Below are 22,999 nucleotides of genomic sequence, written 5' to 3' on the forward strand. Positions count from 1 at the left end.
AAATCCAATAACCGAGTCCAATAACCCATGGCCATGGGTTATTGGACTCGGTTATTGGTTGCCATGGCAACTCTCTTACTAAAAGCCTTTGGTTTAAAAAAAAAACAAATGGCGGAGACAGCTGTCAGATCCTTGTGAATCGATCTTTGCTTATAACTTTACTAATACTTCGCAGAAAATGATGTTTTGTACAAGAATAGACGCGGGCTAATGTCTTAACCCCTCTCTCGTGCGCCCTCACTCTTAACCCCGCATTTCTAAATAAGATGTAACGTTACTTGGTGTCGGCATACGGCTCTGGTGTCGGGCTTTGCAAAAAGCTCTCAGCTTCTCAGCAAGCGCCAGGATTGGCCAATGTCGACTTCAGTCTCCAGAACGATCCAATCAAATCACCCGCATGTCTATCTTCTTGCTAGAGGTCCCGCCTTACAGTAGTGTTTCAACTGACTCTTAAAGAAAAACCATGCCAGTCGGACTTATAGTATTATTATTATTATATTATTATACTTGGAAACCGTTTTATAAAGGCAATATAGCACTCGAGCTGCGTGGTGTTGTGGAATATATCCCGCTGATAAGCTGTTATCGGCCTCGTGGGATAACAGCTTATCAGCGGGATATATTCTCCACAACACACTTGCTCTCATGCTATATTGCTTAATTATACCATGGTCTGGGTGAATACTCGATTCTGATTGGCTGCAGGGTGTCCATAAATTTGTGATAATGTACAGTGATAATGTACACCTAGCTAAATGGTCTGTTCACCGTTCATATCAATGCGCCATAGTTTCAACAGTGGTATCAAGAGAGCAGTTTGAGCTCTATACCCCCGTTAAGGGTTAATATGACAATTTAGGAACTTGAGAAAAAAATTGAGTCGGTCAAAGTAACTATTTAAATCACCCCTGTGTGCTCAGTTTATCAAAAATAACTCTTATTTACAATTTTGATTTTCGTTTCGGAGATTTCTAACCTCGCGTCACCAGGCTCTTCTCGGCGACAAAGAGGAGATTTCCCTCGGCTCGTGCACGAGCGGGGGCGAGCCCGGCGGCCTTTGACAGAGAGAGAGAGAGGGAGAGAGAGAGAGAGAGAGAGAGAGAGAGAGAACTCTCTGCATTTCACCACATACAGCACACAGGGCGAGCCCCCGCTGCTCTGTCACTTCCTGAAACTCTTCGCTCTTAAATGTTAATATACTTGGCCAATACGTATCTATCATACAAAATAAAGCAAGCGGCCAAACGGTAATGTCTTCATTTAATGTAGAACGCAAAACATCGTTAAACCCGCATTCCTGTGATAAAGTTAACGTAAAACGGAGGGTGGTGGAGGTGGGAGGGACTATTTTATTTCGTGGAAGACTGATTTACAGTATGAATAACAGACATTTAGCCATTTAGATTGCTTTATTTATTACACATGGAAATATAAATGACTGGTCTTATTGTTTTGTTGGCAAGTGACCATGGTATAAGCGGGTTAATGCACTTCGAGGTGTACATTATCACTTTTTAAGGGACGACGCGAGAGGCGTGAACCGTCCGAGGCGAAGCCGAGGATGGTTGCCTCCGCGAAGTCCCTTAAAAAGTGATAATGTACACCTCGAAGTGCATTAACCCTTACATAATGGACACCCTGCAGCCAATCAGAATCGAGTATTATTAACCCAGACCATGGTATAACATGAGGTAACTTACATACAAAGAAACACTGATAAGCTGTCGATAGCTCAGCAGCCATCCCTTCACGGCACTTTTGAAATGGTTAGCAGTGACAATTTCTAATACTGTAATACTGTACAACAATCTAAATGAATCATGCTGAAAATGTATCACATAGGAACAGCTACATTAAAATTCAAACAATTACTGGTACTCAATAATTACTTTAATATGACTCGTAAAAAAAGTTGATAAATAATAATAATAATAAAATAAAATAAATCCAGCAGCTATGGGGGTATTCCTTAAATGAACTTTTATCAATGATACTTCAGTCTGCTTTAACACACAGTATATGAATATGAATCTTTATATAGCAACTTACTACTACATTACTACAAAGCCATGTAAGAACTGTAGAAGGCAGATCCACATAAGGGAGTAAAAAAACAAGTAAGTCTGCCAGAAGAGTTTTCAGAACTGATGTCAAATCACTGCTCCTCTGGCAGGTTGTTCAAAGTCTAGAAGACCTGCTTTGTTTTCATCTAGACTTTGGCCCAGGAAATAAGAACCTGCCTGAGGACTTAAGGCTCATAGTTTGGTGCCAGACCCACTCAGTACAATCAATTTCTGAAACTAACATGCAGCAAATGTAAAATGCGAAAACTTACAGTGTGATGATTCTGTGTCAACTGGAGATAAGAGAGAGATTGTTGCCTGACACAAGAATACAGAGGAGGTAGGAGCCTAAGCAGGAACAGATCAAAGCATGGATTTTCTGATCACTAATGGATAAGACATTTTCCACCTTTTTAATCATTCCTCAGTTGAAAATAACAAAATGAAACAACTTTATTAACCTGTTCCTGACTATTCAAATTCAAATTCACATTATGCCAAAGTTTTTTCGCTGCTGGCTTATTGGCAGACAAAGTACTGTTGATGGTGAATCAATGTATTGAAGCTTGTCGGCCGGAAATGACTATTTCTCATTTGGTTTCATCTAGTTGTAGAAAATTCTGAGACATTCTGCACTTTATATCTGTGATATAAACACTGTTTAGAACAGTGAGTAGGCCGTTAGGTTTGATGGGCAGATATAACTGTGTGTCGTCAGCATAACAGTGAAACTTTTATATTTAAGAAACTTAGTAGGGACAACATCAAGCAGACGCGTGGAGGTCTAACAGTGACAGATAGGTCCCTGTCAGAGGGTGAGAATCTTATGTCCTCTGCCTTTTTTTGTAAATGATACTAAGCATTTAAAAAACACTTCTCAGGGGAGGAACTCACTACAGTGACTAGAAGAGAGGTTAACAAGTTTAATCAATAATATATAAAAGTAGGCTACCCAGTTATGATGGCCCTTCAAGATACGCTCAGAGGAATAAGCAGTTTTTGCATCCACTTTCTAAGTTTCTAATATTGCAGGAGTTGATCAGTCTTCCATTTACATCTGGCTTTTCTTTCCTCTTCATACTGTAGTGTTCATCATCTACCCATGGAAGGCATGTTTTTCTGTGCCATATCCCCAACTTTATGATTTGAATAGTAGTTTTATCACTGCTCAGTCAGTTTCAACCATGTTCTTAACCATAATAGTTTTAATCACGTTAAACACTCAGAATATATGTGAAGGCATTTGTTGTCGTGATTGTGGTGCAGAGATGAACCTTACAGAGTATCATACTGACAGGGGGTTGGGCGATATCCACCTTTAAACTTTGCCCAAATTTCTACGGTATTACCGTCAAAATGGTGAATTTAGTTGGTGCTATACCTTTTACTGCCACTAGGTGGCTGCAGTGAACTTGCAGACTCACAAGTGAATGATGAAGTTACACCATTGGTTGGCCAGGGCACGTGGTTTCTGGTTTGTGATAGTTGGTGCATGCGCGCAGCACTGTAAGCAGTTTGTTCACACCAGACGCTTAACAGAAGCAGAGCTGAAGCTAAAGCCACGCTGAAGCTGAGCTCACGCTAAACCGGTCACACAAGAAGCACTCTCTTTTCCTCAGCGCCTCGCTCGGCGCGCCATGACCCCGCCCACAACTTCCATTGACTTCATGCCTGGCAGCTTCACGCTTGAAAAAAAGGACTGAATCCTGAACGATCGCTTCAACGCAGCTTCAGCGTGGCTTGAGCGTGGCACGCGCGCAGCTGGTGTGAGCGGCCTCACCTGTTAACAAGGACGGCGAAATGAAACTTGTGGCTTCAGCGTAGCTTGAGCATTGCTTAAGCGTTGCTTCGGCGTATGGTGTGAATGCCCTGTAAGTGCTGGATAGTAGTCTGTGCATTGCTATAGCTGCTAGCCATTATCTACAGATTGCTGGCTTACAGGAGCGTGACCGGCTGCACATTGTTTTTCTAATTCTCCCTTCTGACGCACATACACACACGCAACACACACACACACACACACACACACACACACACACACACACACACACACACACACACACACACACACACACACACACACAGAGGGAGCCGGAGAGACAGCAGGAGAGATAGACAGAGAGAGTGAGAGATGTGGGTTTTCAGTTTTCCTCGGTCTCTTGACGTGACACATTGTCGCTCAGGAGAAGCTGTCACATGATGCAGTTTTATAGATCATGTTTTTGACAGGTTATTTATTTGAAAAATTACACCGTTTATGAAAAAAAAGTTCACTTTAATACTGTAGCATCTTCAACCACACAGACAGAGTGGTGCTGGACAAACACATTTAAAGTGTTTATTGCGCACATTGCACAGCAGATTTTTTTATGACAGTAATGAAATGGATACCTTTGCTATTTTCAAATACCCCGGTATAATGTATTATTACCTTATTACCGCCCAACCCTACACTACATACTGACAGGACAATGCAAGTAGATGGTGCAAGATGTACAATGAGCAGTGGACTGTACATAATACATACCACGTCTACATATTTAACGTTGTACACTATAGCTGTGTGTATTCGAGTTAGCGTAGCATAGCATCAGTCGGTCCAGTTCAGTATACCGTAAGGAAGTTATGAGATGCAGGAAATACATTGTTAGCATTAGTAGGCCTTCATTGTGTGGTTGAAGAGTGAGCTAGCGCAGAATAACATCACACTGAACAGCACTGACCTCTGCTATTCTGCAGAATAATGTAGTGATTTTTCGCATGTTCATTAGCGAGCGGGAATCCTAGTAATTGGTGGATATATAACGTGTTATCCCTTTGTGTTGTTCATCTGCTGCCTCTCTCTCGCACACAACAACACACTGCTGGGTGCCCTCCACACACACGAGCACACACACACACACACACACAACAACACACTGCTGGGTGTCCTCCTCATTATGAGACTTCCTCTAACTCTTGTCAAACTGTGGTTAATTACAAATTGGGGTAAAACTTGTGGTGTCTGGCTTGAAAAAAGGCCACCAGTGAAGATGCTTTGGTAAAAGAAATGATGAATTACCAAGCGTCTCCGCATGCCAGCGCTGGATGTGTGCACAGCTGCATATACACACACGAGCACACACGAGCACACACACACACACACACACACACACACACACACACGAGCACACACACACTCTTTCTGGCACCTTCACACACTTCACTGATGTTGGCCAATAAATATTTACGGATGCTTCCCTGGCAGCCAGATAGTGTCCTGGAAGCCAGATGTAATTTACACATCTTTTTGATGCCGGCTCATTTTGCATCACATTGAAGTGGTGAGGGATAGGAAATAAGTGGCGGAGTCACTTTGTGTGTGTTGTGTTTGTGCGTTTGTTGTTGTTGCTCAGTGGAGCCCCCAAACTTTTTTTTTTCACATGTGAACCACAAGGGTCCCAATCTAAAGTAGGCAGTTGTGGCCATTAGCCAAAAACAATCATATTGTTGCACACACTGGATTTGATTTACCAGGGGTTCAAGTTATATTCAGATCTTTAAGCAAACTGACGTTAGGGGGGAGGTGAATACGGGGGTTACTTTTTTTAAGCGGTCGCTTACCAGAGAGAGAGAGAGAGAGAGAGAGAGAGAGAGAGACTTCACTGCTCATTACGTGGTCCAAGCATTGACATGATAGTGGGCCCAACACTTTCACTCTCACACACACACACACACACACACACACACACACACACACACACACACACACACACACAGATGCCCCTTTTCGCACCCCACACAAATGCTGTCCAAGGTGCTGAAGTGCAGCCATAGCCTACCATCATTCACATCAAGATAATATGGTATCATTTTGGAAAACTGAAAACATATTTGTATACATTATATACGTATATTAGACCCCCACAGGTGTATACTGTACATGGGGTCTCAAACTAATATGGGAGCTCGGCCCCCATTGCCCTCCCCCCCAATTGTGGCACAATCTTCTTACAGTAGGATGGTCAAATCAAAACGCTTAGCAGCCTTAATATATTATATCTTCTTCAGCCAATCAGGGCGGAGGGCCAAATGTGGCCCGTGAGCTGTTGAGCTGTTAGTAGCACAGGTCTGGCTCCACACAGCCAAGCCACCTGAGGTCCAGCGCAGATTAAACTGTCCACGGCAACATATGGAGCTGCAAACAGACCCGGGGTGGACCCAGAAGCCCGTCCAAAAGTTCATTAATAATCTATATGATCCATATCGCTCTCTCTCTCCACCGCACCTGTTCTGCTCGTCTCCCCGAGTCCGACTCCCACTCAGATTAATAGGCAAGGTGGCCATTAGTACCCGACTAAGGCTCGGGTACCGATGGGGGATGCAGTTAATTTGGATAATATCACTGCCACATGTCGTCAACAACAGACTAGCAGGAGGCAGGATTCAGAGAGTGGGCCGCACTGCCTCGCTTTCCCACTGCCAGCTGTGGGGTCTGGATGAACCTCTCTCTCTCTCTCTCTCTCTCTTAATGTTCTCTCTCTATAGCATCTGTGTTACCTGGCACACACACACACACACACACACACACACACGCCATAAATAATACCCGCACCGATAATACACACCGGCGCGAAATGAAAGGCGTTAATGAAGCTAAAAGGGCGAGCGATGCCACCGAAGGGCAACGGGGGCTGATAGATCGGGTCAGGGCTTTAATTGATGCTTATTGCAGATTGCTAGGTGCCCCCGGAAATTAACTTAAAAAGGTGATTGGAGGCCGCTAACAGGCGCTGCTGCTGCGCCGCCTTGGTTCAGCTGTTGAATTAAGGAAGGCAGCGACGACGACGAGAGGCACAGGTGGCAAGGCTTCAAACGGCAGAGCCGGGGGCAGAGGCAGACAGCACCCAGCAAATTGCAGACATTGTCATGTTGGGGTGTCACAGTGTGGCTGACAGAGCCTGTGGAGCTCTCCTCCTCTCCTCTCCTCCTCTCCTCCTCTCCTCTCCGCGCGGCGCGCTGCCTGGCAGCAACACGAGCGCTGCAGCACGCGTGTGATACTGCAGCGCCGGATTAATGAGAGATAAGACCGAGCGAGAGAGAGCACGTCGCTGTAACAGACACTTCGTCACAATGCCACATTGGAACTATTGTAGAATCTTTGTCAGGCTCGTAACTGACAACACTATGCCGAGTTTTGTGTATTATACACTGAATGCAACTGCTTTATGTACATAATGTAAGGATGTGCTCAGATGAAACGGAAAACATCGTAATGAGTGGCAGTATTATTATTCTTCTTACTGTGTCTTTGGACTGGATGCAGTGTGCTAGACAGCCTGCAGCAACATGTGGTAGACAGTAAGGATGCAGTGTGCTAGACAGCCTGCAGCAACATGTGGTGGACAGTAAGGATGCAGTGTGCTAGACAGCCTGCAGCAACATGTGGTAGACAGTAAGGATGCAGTGTGCTAGACAGCCTGCAGCAACATGTGGTGGACAGTAAGGATGCAGTGTGCTAGGCAGCCTGCAGCAACATGTGGTGGACAGTAAGGATGCAGTGTGCTAGGCAGCCTGCAGCAACATGTGGTGGACAGTAAGGATGCAGTGTGCTAGGCAGCCTGCAGCAACATGTGGTGGACAGTAAGGATGCAGTGTGCTAGGCAGCCTGCAGCAACATGTGGTGGACAGTAAGGATGCAGTGTGCTAGGCAGCCTGCAGCAACATGTGGTGGACAGTAAGGATGCAGTGTGCTAGGCAGCCTGCAGCAACATGTGGTGGACAGTAAGGATGCAGTGTGCTAGACAGCCTGCAGCAGCATGTGGTGGACAGTAAGGATGCAGTGTGCTAGGCAGCCTGCAGCAACATGTGGTGGACAGTAAGGATGCAGTGTGCTAGGCAGCCTGCAGCAACATGTGGTGGACAGTAAGGATGCAGTGTGCTAGGCAGCCTGCAGCAACATGGGGTGGCCAGTAAGGATGCAGTGTGCTAGGCAGCATGCAGCAACATGGGGTGGACAGTAAGGATGCAGTGTGCTAGGCAGCATGCAGCAACATGGGGTGGACAGTAAGGATGCAGTGTGCTAGACAGCCTGCAGCAACATGGGGTGGACAGTAGGGATGCAGTGTGCTAGACAGCCTGCAGCAACATGTGGTGGACAGTAAGGATGCAGTGTGCTAGGCAGCCTGCAGCAACATGGGGTGGACAGTAGGGATGCAGTGTGCTAGACAGCCTGCAGCAACATGTGGTGGACAGTAAGGATGCAGTGTGCTAGGCAGCATGCAGCAACATGGGGTGGACAGTAGGGATGCAGTGTGCTAGACAGCCTGCAGCAACATGTGGTGGACAGTAAGGATGCAGTGTGCTAGGCAGCCTGCAGCAACATGGGGTGGCCAGTAAGGATGCAGTGTGCTAGGCAGCATGCAGCAACATGGGGTGGACAGTAAGGATGCAGTGTGCTAGACAGCCTGCAGCAACATGTGGTGGACAGTAAGGATGCAGTGTGCTAGGCAGCCTGCTGCAACATGTGGTGGACAGTAAGGATGCAGTGTGCTAGACAGCCTGCTGCAACATGTGGTGGACAGTAAGGATGCAGTGTGCTAGGCAGCCTGCAGCAACATGGTGGACAGTAAGGACCACAGCAGCAGCATGGGGTGGACAGTAAGGACCAGCCCGCAGCAGCATGGGGTGGACAGTAAGGACCGACCAAGACAGCATCCTCCACTGCTAATGAGAGCCAGTCTTCCCATGAGGCTGACTGGGTTCAAAGACTCGAACATGAGGCCCGCATGGGGGGGGTTCATCCAATTACCGGACAAACTTGTTATGGTTTATTCAATTTATTAATTCATTACTGATTCTCTATTAACCCTTTCGGGGGGTAAACGCAGTCTGTCGAAAGCCGGTCGCAACTCCGTAAATTTCCATTTTGCCATTTTAAAAATAGCAGTTAGGTGTTTGCCGCGCGTGGGAGAAGCTCGGCAAACACCACATTATCGTTGATTAGTATGCTTGCCAAAGTGACGGCTCTCCCTCCGATGTGTGTGCCTTGTTCTATGATGTTGCTCTAAGCTTCTTTAGAGGATGGAGACGAGGGTCTGTTTACCTTTTCGCGACACACTTAACACCAGTGTCTTTGTATCACAGTAATGCACAGATAAAAGCGTAATGCCGTTTTCACTGGCGTAGCTCAGTTCTAATCCCCTCAATTACCGTTGTGTATTTTCCCTCTCTACACATATTGTGCCCTTATACACAAATCCAATATAGGAGATTTTCGCAAGTCAAATGTGTTGTTCACGAAATTAGATTAGTTTCTGAACCCGTGACAAATTCCTTAGTTGTACCTGTCAAAAGTGAAGGCTCCCTGTTGGCCCTTATCAAATTCGGCGAATTCATTTTCTCCGCAGGTATAGGAGTCCTGCCGGCGGAGGTTATTATTCTGTTTGTTTGTCAGCTTGTGATTTTCTGCTACCAGCCGAGGAGTGGCTGCTTTGCATCCCGCGCCCGTCGTCGCCTGGCTGCCACCTGTTCCTTCATTACCTGGCGCCCCCGCGATATTACTCCTTTCCTTCCTCTGGATGGAACCCTTGATCCCTGAGGGAGAGCTCACTCTGTCAAATCTGCTTTCTCTGACCAGGGCCTGGGGGGATCCAGTCACAATACAACGGGTCAAGATTTGAAGATATGAAATCTCCCTGTTCCAGCATGGAGATAGTCTTCTGCAGGGGGCAGAGGATTAGGATTTCAGAGGGGATATTCTGGGCTTTTATCCTATATGAAATTCAGGAGAGGTGCAGCTCCGTGCGGCTGTGCGGTTGGTGTCGTTCCTGGACCAACATTTGCTCCTAGTACGGACCGGGAGAACCCCGCCCCCGAACTCATTTGATTCGCCGCAATTGCTACTTCCTGAAAACGTGTGACAAGTAAAAAAAGATGTGTTTAAGATTAGGGTTAGGGTTTTCTTATCTTTAACGACGACCAGACCCAAACCCTAACCACATTGTTGCATTTGCCTAAACCATTTTTTTTTAATAAAAATGTGTGTGGTTCAAACCCCAGTTCTCAGATTGGATGGCGCGCACCTTATCCATTTAGCCAAAGGACCAAGCTCGCTGACAACTGCACTTTTTTCACACCCTAACCCTAATCTTAAACCACATGTGGTGACCAATCAAATGAGTTCGGGGGCGGGGTTTTCCCGGGCCGTACTAGGAACAAATGTTGATCCAGGAACGACACCAACACGGTGATATCAGGAGGTGCGTGCTGAGCTGAGAGAGTGTTTAAAGTCCCTGGAAACCAGAAATATTTTTTTTATTATTTAGCATTTTGAGTTCATCACATCACAGGAACCTATGTTAATAAGCCACCAGCCAAATTTGAACGATGATGAACGTCGCAAAGTATATAAATTTAGGTTTGACAAGTCATGGCAAAAGTCATGAGAATCAATTAGATTTTAGAGTGTATTTTCTCCCGTGGACTGTGTGGGCGTGTCCCGTCTGCAGCAGGTCTCCTCTCTCTCTCGGAGGAGACCTGCTGGAGGAGACCTGCTGGGAGGAGACCTCTCTCTCTGAGAAGGAGAGAGAGAGAAGGAAAGAGAGATAGTGTGTGTGTGTGTGTGTGTGTGTGTGTGTGTGTGTGTGTGTGTTTGCGCGTTGCTCGGTGCATACAGTAGCAGAGACAGAGAGGGTTTACAGAGAGGAAGAGATCTCTGCCGCTGCGAGTGCACAGCGCTACTGTGTGTGTGTCAGTGTGTGTGTGCGCGCGTGTGTGTATGCGTGTGTGTGATTCGATTAAATCTTATGACGTGATAAGATCGTGCATTTTAGCACCGCGCGCTCCGCTCTCTTCAATGAGGAAATTGAAATCCAGACCTTGTAGAAAAGTGTCGATTTTTGGGCTTAGGGTTGAAAGTAATGTCAATTCATTTCTGAGGCACACAATTACTCACATAAGACCCTACATTTAATAGTTAGAAGGTTTTTGTGGATTTTGGTTTCCAGGGACTTTAAGTTTCAGTGCGTTGTTCTGTGCATACATTGCAGACTTGGTGGGTCTTCCCTTACAGTGGAGCACTCCGCTGAGACAAGCCAGTCCAGGGCAGACTCACCTCGTCTGGAGTCATGGTGCAGTGAGTACAGGCAGCCTCAGGGCTCTTCTGGTCCCCATGCTCACCATACACATATTCTTCACAAGCTATTAAATGAATATAAGAATACAGATACACAAAGCGGAAAATGAATGTGTTCTAAATGCGACCATGCCCCTGTGCTGCTGCGAGCAGTGCTGGGCAGTAAAATATTACTCAGTAATGTTATTACTGTAACATATTACTTTCCCCAGTGACGAGTAGTGTAAGGCATTACAATTTTTAAAATGGTAATAAGTTACTAATAATCCAAGTAACTTCAGTTACTGCATTACTTTCTCCAGTGCTGGCACAGTGCTAAGTGTGGAGATACTGTCGGTCTGGCAATGCAAGACTACTGCGTTGCCAGAACACGATAGACCCTTTTCACAGGGGGCATTTTGTGCCGAAAAGGCAGGGTAAACACAGGTGCCACCAATGACACTAATGAGGGTTTCCAAATTCCAATCATTGGAAGTTGTAAACCCTCATTAGTGTTTTGCTTGCACCTGTGTTTACCCTGCCTTTTCGGCACAAAATGGCCCCCATAAAAAGGGTCTATAGAGGGAATGCACGTGACGTCACGGACGCGACAGTCAGTGCGGGTACGCCCACTCAGCTGCAGTGAGTGTCAAAACGTCTAAACAAGCCAGGTGGCGCCGCCGGGTCACGGTGTTTAGCGTTCAGCTTCCGCGAGAAAACAACGAAAATGGTAAAGTGCTGTTGTGCCATTGACTGTAAAAATAGATTCAACAAGGTGTCGGAGGTATCTTTTTACAGGCTGCCGAAAGCTAATGAAACGGTCCCGGTCTTCTCTGCAGCTATCCAGGGTTTCAATGAGGGCTCATTCATTCTCTGGCTGTGTTCTACCTGCACAGATATAACGTTACATGAGTGATAGTGTTCACTCTGAACAAAGCTAGGGACAGCGTATGCTATATTTTTCTTAATAAAAGTTGTAATAAAATAAATATGTACCTCTCCACATACAACCAGAATATCCATTGCTGTCCTCGTTACTTTAATGTCGCCAACAAATCCAGCCTTGAAGTACGACCACGCTACGTCCAGGCTCTTGTATGCTTTCATGCTTTGGTTTGTGTATTTCCCCGGCGTCGATATTAAGTACATATAAATGTCAGGAAACCCTATTCCTGGCCACATGTCTACGTCCATGGACCACTGGTTCTTTGGCAAGCTGTAAGGGTCACATTCGAGTCCAACTGCCTTTATTTTAAGCAGATAATCGTTTATATTAGCCGTGGTTTCGCTACTACCCCTGGCAGAAGCCACGTTTGTTTTGGAAATTTGACACTCAGTGCTGCTCAGTCCGGCTGAGGGGGCGTGTTCGGGAGGGGGCGTGGCGTCGGTGCATTCCCTCTATTAGTTGTCTGTCCTAGGATAGGCATGGTAAATAAAAAGTATGTCGTTTGGCTGATCGTTGACTCCTCCTGTAACGTTAATTATTGTTCCAATAAAGTGGATTTCAGTTCTAAAAAAGGAGCTGGCTAAACAGGTTGTACGTCACTTTTTCAGAAAGAGGGGTTAGCTAAAGCAATATAAAGCAACAAGTAACGTCACTAATTACTTTTGATACCAAGTAACAAGTCAAGTAATATGTAGTCCTTTTTAAAGGAGTAATAAGTCATGAGTAACTGATTACATTCCCTGCAGTAGCACTGGCTGTGAGCAGGCTGGAGCGCTGCAGGGATGGAGGAGGAGGATGTTTGCTCCGAGCCGGGCTTATCAGAGCCGGGCTTATTAGAACTAAATCCAAGTCCAAATCCAGTCCCGTCCACCGGCTCACAAAGTTGAGGAAGAAGTGAGGAAGGTCAGAAGGTGGACTGAGAGGAAATTGGAGCAGGGAGGAGGAACAAGTGCACCGCTAACGCCACCGCTTTGCCGTATTGATTTAGCTCATTGAAACGGCATCTTGAGAGACGCAGTAGATGGGTCTCCTCCTCTGGCCTGAGGTGAGGTGCTGGCTGGCTCTGATGGGTCTCCTCCTCTGGCCTGAGGTGAGGTGCTGGCTGGCTCTGATGGGTCTCCTCCTTTGGCCTGAGGGAGGTGAAGGTGCTGGCTGCCTCTGATGGGTCTCCTCCTCTGGCCTGAGGTGAGGTGCTGGCTGCCTCTGATAGGATCCCATCTGAGACCAACTGTCCCTCGGGTTCATGCTGATGCCTTCCTCCGTTCCCCAGAGACGCATCCTCTCCAGCTTATCTCCAGCCAACACATTCTCCTGCTTCTGTTCATAGAATGTTTATGAAACCTGTTGTTTTGCACGTGATGCAGTGGGATAGCATAGCCTACTTGCAAAAAGCTTTCCCAACAGCTCATGACACTTTTTTGTTGCTTTTTATTTTAGTACATGCATTTCTTCTTATTATTACTATAATAATAATCATCAGCATCAGCATCATTATTATTTTAATTTGATTGTTATTATTATCATTATCATTATTATCATTATCATTATTATTATTAACATGAATATTGTTATTGTTATTATTATTATTATTATTTATACGACTGATACGTTTAGATAACAAATATCTGCTCACACACACGCACACACACACACACACATATATATATATATATATATATATATAGATAGATAGATAGATAGATAGATAGATAAATAGTTTTTTTTAAATAAAAATCACTCTCACGTTTAGGAAAGATAAACCTAATAGTGATCGCGGTGTAAGGTCTGTTGCAGCAATCATGACTAACTAACCCACAAAGCAGGTGGCACTGTGGCAAGTTGCCCTCTCAGTGGCACTATCACTTAGCCATGACTGTTTTAATTTTCCACGAAGCACATACATACAAGAATAGGACACACCGCTTTTTCATATGAATTCTGAAGAATCACCATGAAGTCAGGCTGCACTCAAACCAGGATTGAGACTCTGTTTGCCCTACCGGCTGAACACACACTCTCAGAGTGTGTCGTTGCTGTATTCAGCTCCACAGACTTTACTACGTGTGTTTGTTTGTGTGATGCTCTGTTTGGAGAGCTCTGCTTCAGTCGTGTGCCTGCTGCTGTGACTGTATAGTAGCTTGGGCTCGATCGGGCCTGGAGAGCAGCTCACCAGCTTTCTTGGTCTAGGGTACGTTGGCTTTATCAATTTTACATTCTAACACACACAAACTTCCACACTGGTCAACCTCATCGTCCTATGTCACTGTGTCCTCTGTAGTTCCCCTCGCTTTCCCCCGAGTTTTTGCACCCAACCAAAAGATGCTAATCTAAATCAAAGTGTGGATTTGTGCTGACCCTGTCAGGATGAGAGACATTCCATGAAAGATGAATTCCGAGTTGTGATTATGGAGTCCTTTTCTCCCCGCGTGTCTTTGCTTTTATGATCTTGCTAATCATATCCTGACTGCCCCCTGGCTGCCCGTGTCCTTCTGTCCTGGTGCTGCTCCGTGCTCTTTCCCAGCATGCACTGCCTGTAATTAAATAGGAGCCTGGTCCTCTTGACAGTGTCTGTGTGGCTGCCTTCTCCGCCTGGCAGCCTCCTCATCCTCTCTCTCTCTCTCTCTCTCTCTCTGACTCTCTCCCTCTCACACACTCCTCCTTCTCCCTCCCTTTCTCTCTCTCTCTCTGACTCCCTCTCACACACACTCCTCCCTCTCATCCTCTCTCTCTCTCTCTCTCTCTCTCTCTGACTCTCTCCCTCTCACACACACTCCTCCCTCTCCTTCTCCCTCCCTCTCTCTCTCTCTCTGACTCTCTCCCTCTCACACACACTCCTCCTTCTCTCTCCCTCTCTCTCTCTCTCTCGCTCTCTCTCTCTGACTCCCTCTCACACACACTCCTCCCTCTCATCCTCTCTCTCTCTCTCTCTCTGACTCTCTCCCTCTCACACACACTCCTCCTTCTCTCCCTCCCCCTCTCTCTCTCTCTCTCTCTGACTCTCTCCCTCTCACACACACTCCTCCCTCTCATCCTCTCTCTCTCTCTCTCTCTCTCTCTCTCTCTCTGACTCTCTCCCTCTCACACACTCCTCCTTCTCCCTCCCTCTCTCTCTCCCTCCCTCTCTCTCTCTCTCTGACTCCCTCTCACACACACTCCTCCCTCTCATCCTCTCTCTCTCTCTCTGACTCTCTCCCTCTCACACACACTCCTCCTTCTCCCTCCCCCTCTATCTCTCTGACTCTCTCCCTCTCACACACACTCCTCTCTCTCTCTCTCTCTCTATCTCTTACTCTCCCTCTCACACACACTCCTCCTTCTCCCTCCCTCTCTCTCTCTCTCTATCTCTCTGACTCTCTCCCTCTCACACACACTCCTCCCTCTCATCCTCTCTCTCTCTCTCTCTGACTCTTTCTCTCACACACACTCCCTCTCCTTCTCCCTCTCTCTCTCTCTCTCTCTGACTCCCTCTCACACACACTCCTCCCTCTCATCCTCTCTCTCTCTCTCTCTCTCTCTCCCTCTCTCACACACTCCTCCCTCCCTCCCCCTCTCTCTCTCTCTCTCTGACTCTCTCCCTCTCACACACACTCCTCCCTCTCCCTCTCCCTCCCCCTCTCTCTCTATCTATCTGACTCTCTCCCTCTCACACACACTCCTCCCTCTCATCCTCTCTCTATCTCTCTGACTCTCTCCCTCTCTCACACACTCCTCCCTCCCTCCCCCTCTCTCTCTCTCTCTGACTCTCTCCCTCTCACACACTCCTCCCTCCCTGCCCCTCTCTCTCTCTGACTCTCTCCCTCTCTCACACACTCCTCCCTCCCTCCCTCCCTCTCTCTCTCTCTCTGACTCTCTCCCTCTCTCACACACTCCTCCCTCCCTCCCCCCCTCTCTCTCTCTCTCTGACTCTCTCCCTCTCTCACACACTCCTCCCTCCCTCCCCCTCTCTCTCTCTCTCTGACTCTCTCCCTCTCGCACACACTCCTCCCTCTCCCTCCCCCTCTCTCCTTGCCTGGACGTCACATGAGGAAGTGACTCTGGTCTCTGTCTCTCACATGACTTAATTGGATGCAAACTCAGGAGCACAGACATCAATAGGGAACTATATGTGCCATAAGGCAGAGCCATTAGTCAATATACTGGCCCTGCACATGCCCAGGGCTTTTTGTCAGACCTAATTACCGTGTATTCTATTCAGTGGGAGCCTCACCAGTGGGGCACCGGGGACTCCTGTGGGATCCGCTCAGGATCACAGTTCACTGCCAGGTTATTCCGTGAAGTGGGAAAGTTCACAGAAGCAAAATGTCACTCACTATTCTCATCCACTTAACTCTGACGGCTAAATGACTGTGGTCATGAATGGCACATTATTCAGTCACACTGGCTTCCTGGGTTTATGAGATAGTAGCTCTTTAACCCATTGATACCTGATGCAGCATTTGTGTGCGTATCCCTTTAAGACCGCGAACCGCGTTAACGCGGTTCGCGGTCTTAAAGGGATACGCACACAAATGAGGGATATACACGCAAATGCCATGATGAGAGAAGGTTCTTGCACTGAATGATATCTGCGCTACATCTTTTTATTGTGTGGCTACAGCTCATTTCCCAAGTGAGAAAGGTGCTTTGGTCGAAACGTCCAGCACACTTAAACGGATGGAAATGTGGTGTGTGTACATCCAGCAATCGTGTTTCTTCAGATGGCCTATATTGGCTTGGATTGATAGTGTCCATTGTTTTTATATACTGTAATTATACACCTCCAGTTGGAGTATAAGATCGAGCTATAGACGGTTTTAACTTGACAACAAAAACATTCTAAATTGAACCCCCGCTCACTTCCTGTTGCAGTGTTTGCTATGGACATAAAAGAAAAAAAACATTCAAGTGCAGGATTGACCATTCCGTGAAAATCGTCTATACAGCTGAGCAGCGAAAACAAAAGTAACGATGTCAAGTGAATATTTCTGCAGTTTGCCGAATGCTGAGAAAAAGGAAGTGCTGTGGGGTTGCGCTCTGGTGAAAACCGTCTATAGCTATAAACTAGTCTGGCACATGTGACAATGTCACCGCTGCTTTTGAATTGTGTTTTTCCCCTTTATATTGGTGAGTAACAGCTTGCTGATAGTAAATCCATGTGAGCTTTGAAACTGTTATAGTTATAGATCTTTTTTCCAATTAATATATTTATTCAGTTTGGGCAAAACACAAACTTGTTTTGGCGAACAACAATGAGCTCCTCAGCTGTTCCGGGTGGCCAGCCAAATCGGCAGGTGCAAACTTCGAAACACTGCTGATTGAAAGTTACCATAGATTTGGCAGTTGCAGAAGTTATTATTAGTTGTCCTCATTTGGTGAAAGTATGACAATTTAATAATAACAATAACAATAGATCGGACTTATATAGCGCTTTTTATAAATACTCAAAGACAAAGACGCTTTACTCAGAGAAAAGGTGACATACTTTGGGTGGTTCTTTGCCCCAGCATCATACATGAAAAAAAAACCATGAACTACACATCAACAAACCATTGTGCTCAATCCCTCCCTGTGTGTGTGTGTGTGTGTGTGTGTGTGTGTGTGTGCGCGTGTGTGTGCGTGTGTGTCATTTTAAGTCATTGTGTGTGTGTGTGTGTGTGTGTCATTTTAAGTCATTCACAATTTGCAAAATTCTCAATTTTTTTAGCATCTTTAGGAAGCATTTTTTTCCTGAAATGGATAAATAGCGGTTTGTAATGCAATTCTTCATGTGTGTGTGCGTGCGTGATTGATTGATTGATTGATTGATTGATCGATTTTATTTGGGATAAAGAATAACAAAATCCAAGGGATGACATGAAAAAGTGTAAACACTTATTTCCGTCATGGTCCCTGGTCTAATAAAAACATGACACACAGTAACACATAAACAATACAATACAATACAAGGATAAAAAGTACACGACATATACATACATAAACCATTACACCGGAAGGCTCACACATTACTTTACAGTAGCTTTACAGTAGCTACAGAGTCTTTTCAGAGAATTTGCAGACTTAACTTCATTAGGGATATTGTTCCACTCTTCCCCCGTATAGAGGAATGTACTTCTCCCAACTTTGCTATTCAGATTGGGTAGTTTCAAATCTGATACACTAGCCCTCGTGTTCAGGCTATGAATGTCCGAAACAAACTGAAAGTACTTGGTGCATTAAAAGGTCATGTCATATTTTATAGACCATGATAAGTTTTAATTGTTGTACTCTACCTTCAACGGGGAGCCAATTTTACTTCTTAAAATGGTTTGGGGTTAATGTGCGTTCTTGGACTGAGGTTAAGGATGACCCTCATTTCAATCAGGAGAGACTAGAGACCAAAGAATGAATAAAGTGATATTTATTACAATAAAGTGAATGATTTACTACAGAAAGAATGATGAGAATAAAGTATTGTTATTAGTCTTTGGCGGTTAGACACCGCAGGGAGATCTTGAGAGAGCTGCATCAGCCCAGATCAGCATCCAGATATATCCCCCTGCAGTGTCTAGATACTGGTGGTGCTGGTGATCTCCTTCTGAGACTCATGATGAGACTCTTCCGACTGAAGAATTGGATAGGTCTGCGATGACCGGGAGGAGAAGGGGAGGAGGAGGGTGCGAGCCTGACAGCAGCGGTGTTTGAGAGGCTGAATGAGACAGAAACAAGCATATTTAAGGAACCCGCCTCCAAGCAATTGGCTTACGACAGGGTTGAGGAGCAATGTGATAGGCTTACACTGGAGGTGTGTAGGGTGAGAGGTGATGAGAGCAGTGATGTGACACTATGCAATTGGTTAACAGAGACTGGGCGGCAACCAGCTGATTGTTCATTGAAACCCGGAAATTGACAGCTTATTATGATCTTGTGAGTAGATTGAAGAGTGGAGATATAAAGTGAATTAAGGAAGTGTAAAAGATATAGTCTTCCTGGCTTGAACTTACGTTAAGAACTACATTAGTTTGTTTTGGGCTTTTTGGAGCCTGTCTTGATTTTTTGTTTGTTATACACACTGTACCAGGATATACAGGTGTAGTCAATAGTGACATTGAATTAAAGACGTGCGACGTGCGTGTTTCACTAACCTGTACATGCGTGTGTGTCCCTGTAGGGGGCGTCGTCCAGCCTGGTGGTGAAGTTTGCCGACACCGATAAGGAGAGGACCCTGCGCCGGATGCACCAGATGGCGGGCCAGCTCGGCATCTTCAGCCCTATGACCATCCAGTTTGGGGCCTACGGCGCCTATTCTCATGCTGTAAGTCTCAGCCCGGCGGGGGAGGAGACGGTGAGCTTCAAACAAATACATCAACCATATTTTAATCAGGTGCAGTTTGAAATTTGAATTCACTACTAGGCATGCAGACCACCCCAGAGAACCATGCTTTAATTGATTCACACTATAATGACTGTTACATTGTACTAGATATGACTGACTACAAAAAAACACTGCACTGCTTTTTGTATTGTGTCTTTTTTCCCTTAGCACGGTTACTCCTTTTCAGCTTTGCAATGGTTCATATTCATACACTCACAAACATTCACAACGTATACACTCACAAACATTCACAACATATACACTCACAAACATTCACAACTTAGAACACGGCTCTCTCGAATACTCGATTCTGATTGGTCAATCAACAATATTCACCGGTCATTATTTCTCGACAACCGACCGCTGCTCTGCCACACCTGGATTAATCAGTTGGTAAGAGCATTTTGTCGGCAGACGCTACTAATTAGGCCAACCAGTTGCAGCTGTGGTGTCTTGTGTGCCAATTACGAATGAAACCGCTTTGTGTTGAAAACGCTATTAAAAAATCTATTTAAATAATTATTTTTGTCAGATTATTGAATGATTTAGTTGTAGGCCGTGTTCTAAGCGGGATAATGTATACTGAGCCGGTGATTACTGGAAATAATGACCTTCAGGTGAATATTAAGCCCTCCGCTGCGCGTCGGGCTAAATCATTCACCTGTCGGTCATTATTTCCACAGTAATCACCGGCTCAGTATACATTATCCCTTACATATACACTCACAAACATTCACAACATATACACTCACAAACATTCACAACATATACACTCACAAACATTCACAACATATACACTCACAAACATTCACAACATATACACTCACAAACATTCACAACGTATACACTCACAAACATTCACAACATATACACTCACAAACATTCACAACATATACACTCACAAACATTCACAACGTATACACTCACAAACATTCACAACATATACACTCACAAACATTCACAACATATACACTCACAAACATTCACAACGTATACACTCACAAACATTCACAACATATACACTCACAAACATTCACAACATATACACTCACAAACATTCACAACGTATACACTCACAAACATTCACAACATATACACTCACAAACATTCACAACATATTCATACACTCACAAACATTCACAACATATACACTCACAAACATTCACAACATATTCATACACTCACAAACATTCACAACGTATACACTCACAAACATTCACAACATATACACTCACAAACATTCACAACATATTCATACACTCACAAACATTCACAACATATACACTCACAAACATTCACAACATATACACTCACAAACATTCACAACATATACACTCACAAACATTCACAACATATACACTCACAAACATTCACAACATATTCATACACTCACAAACATTCACAACATATACACTCACAAACATTCACAAGATATTCATACACTCACAAACATTAACAGCATATACACTCACAAACATTCACAACATATACACTCACAAACATTCACAACATATACACTCACAAACATTCACAACATATACACTCACAAACATTCACAACATATTCATACACTCACAAACATTCACAACATATACACTCACAAACATTCACAACATATACACTCACAAACATTCACAAGATATTCATACACTCACAAACATTCACAAGATATTCATACACTCACAAACATTCACAACATATACACTCACAAACATTCACAAGATATTCATACACTCACAAACATTCACAACATATACACTCACAAACATTCACAAGATATTCATACACTCACAAACATTAACAGCATATACACTCACAAACATTCACAACATATTCATACACTCACAAACATTCACAACATATACACTCACAAACATTCACAACGTATACACTCACAAACATTCACAACATATACACTCACAAACATTCACAACGTATACACTCACAAACATTCACAACATATACACTCACAAACATTCACAACATATACACTCACAAACATTCACAACGTATACACTCACAAACATTCACAAGATATTCATACACTCACAAACATTCACAACATATACACTCACAAACATTCACAACATATACACTCACAAACATTCACAAGATATTCATACACTCACAAACATTCACAACGTATACACTCACAAACATTCACAACATATACACTCACAAACATTCACAACATATACACTCACAAACATTCACAAGATATTCATACACTCACAAACATTCACAACATATACACTCACAAACATTCACAAGATATTCATACACTCACAAACATTCACAAGATATTCATATGCTGACAAACATTCACAAGATATTCATACACTCACAAACATTCACAAGATATTCATACACTCACAAACATTCACAACGTATACACTCACAAACATTCACAACATATACACTCACAAACATTCACAACGTATACCCTCACAAACATTCACAAGATATTCATATGCTGACAAACATTCACAACATATACACTCACAAACATTCACAAGATATTCATACACTCACAAACATTCACAACGTATACACTCACAAACATTCACAACATATACACTCACAAACATTCACAAGATATTCATACACTCACAAACATTCACAACGTATACACTCACAAACATTCACAACATATACACTCACAAACATTCACAACGTATACCCTCACAAACATTCACAAGATATTCATATGCTGACAAACATTCACAACATATACACTCACAAACATTCACAACATATTCATACACTCACAAACACCCACAACGTATACACTCACAAACATTCACAACGTATACACTCACAAACATTCACAACATATACACTCACAAACATTCACAAGATATTCATACACTCACAAACATTCACAACGTATACACTCACAAACATTCACAACATATACACTCACAAACATTCACAACGTATACCCTCACAAACATTCACAAGATATTCATATGCTGACAAACATTCACAACATATACACTCACAAACATTCACAACATATTCATACACTCACAAACACCCACAACATATACACTCACAAACATTCACAACATATACACTCACAAACATTCACAACATATTCATACACTCACAAACATTCACAACATATACACTCACAACATATACACTCACAAACATTCACAACATATACACTCACAACATATACACTCACAAACATTCACAAGATATTCATACGCTGACAAACATTCACAACATATACACTCACAACATATACACTCACAAACATTCACAACATATTCATACACTCACAAACATTCACAACGTATACACTCACAAACATTCACAACATATTCATACACTCACAAACATTCACAACGTATACACTCACAAACATTCACAACATATTCATACACTCACAAACATTCACAACATATACACTCACAAACATTCACAACATATACACTCACAAACATTCACAACATATACACTCACAAACATTCACAACATATACACTCACAAACATTCACAACATATACACTCACAAACATTCACAACATATACACTCACAAACATTCACAACATATACA

At 44.1% G+C, this 22,999-nt stretch overlaps 1 protein-coding gene across 11 annotated transcripts in view; it reads left to right on the top strand.

Annotated features, from left to right (window-relative positions):
* celf6 (CUGBP Elav-like family member 6) overlaps positions 1-22,999 on the top strand; it is a gene marked incomplete at both ends in the record, with an annotated part of 221,805 nt that overhangs the window by 170,043 nt on the left and 28,763 nt on the right. For all 11 annotated transcript variants that reach the window (XM_083662306.1, XM_083662308.1, XM_083662303.1 and 8 more), the window contains one exon: positions 19,230-19,373. In XM_083662306.1, coding sequence (XP_083518432.1) covers positions 19,230-19,373 — 144 coding nt within the window. The remainder of the gene's footprint in view (positions 1-19,229; positions 19,374-22,999) is intronic.

The sequence above is a fragment of the Poromitra crassiceps genome (genome assembly GCF_964638095.1).
Source record: "Poromitra crassiceps genome assembly, chromosome: 28".
Lineage (NCBI taxonomy): Eukaryota > Metazoa > Chordata > Actinopteri > Beryciformes > Melamphaidae > Poromitra > Poromitra crassiceps.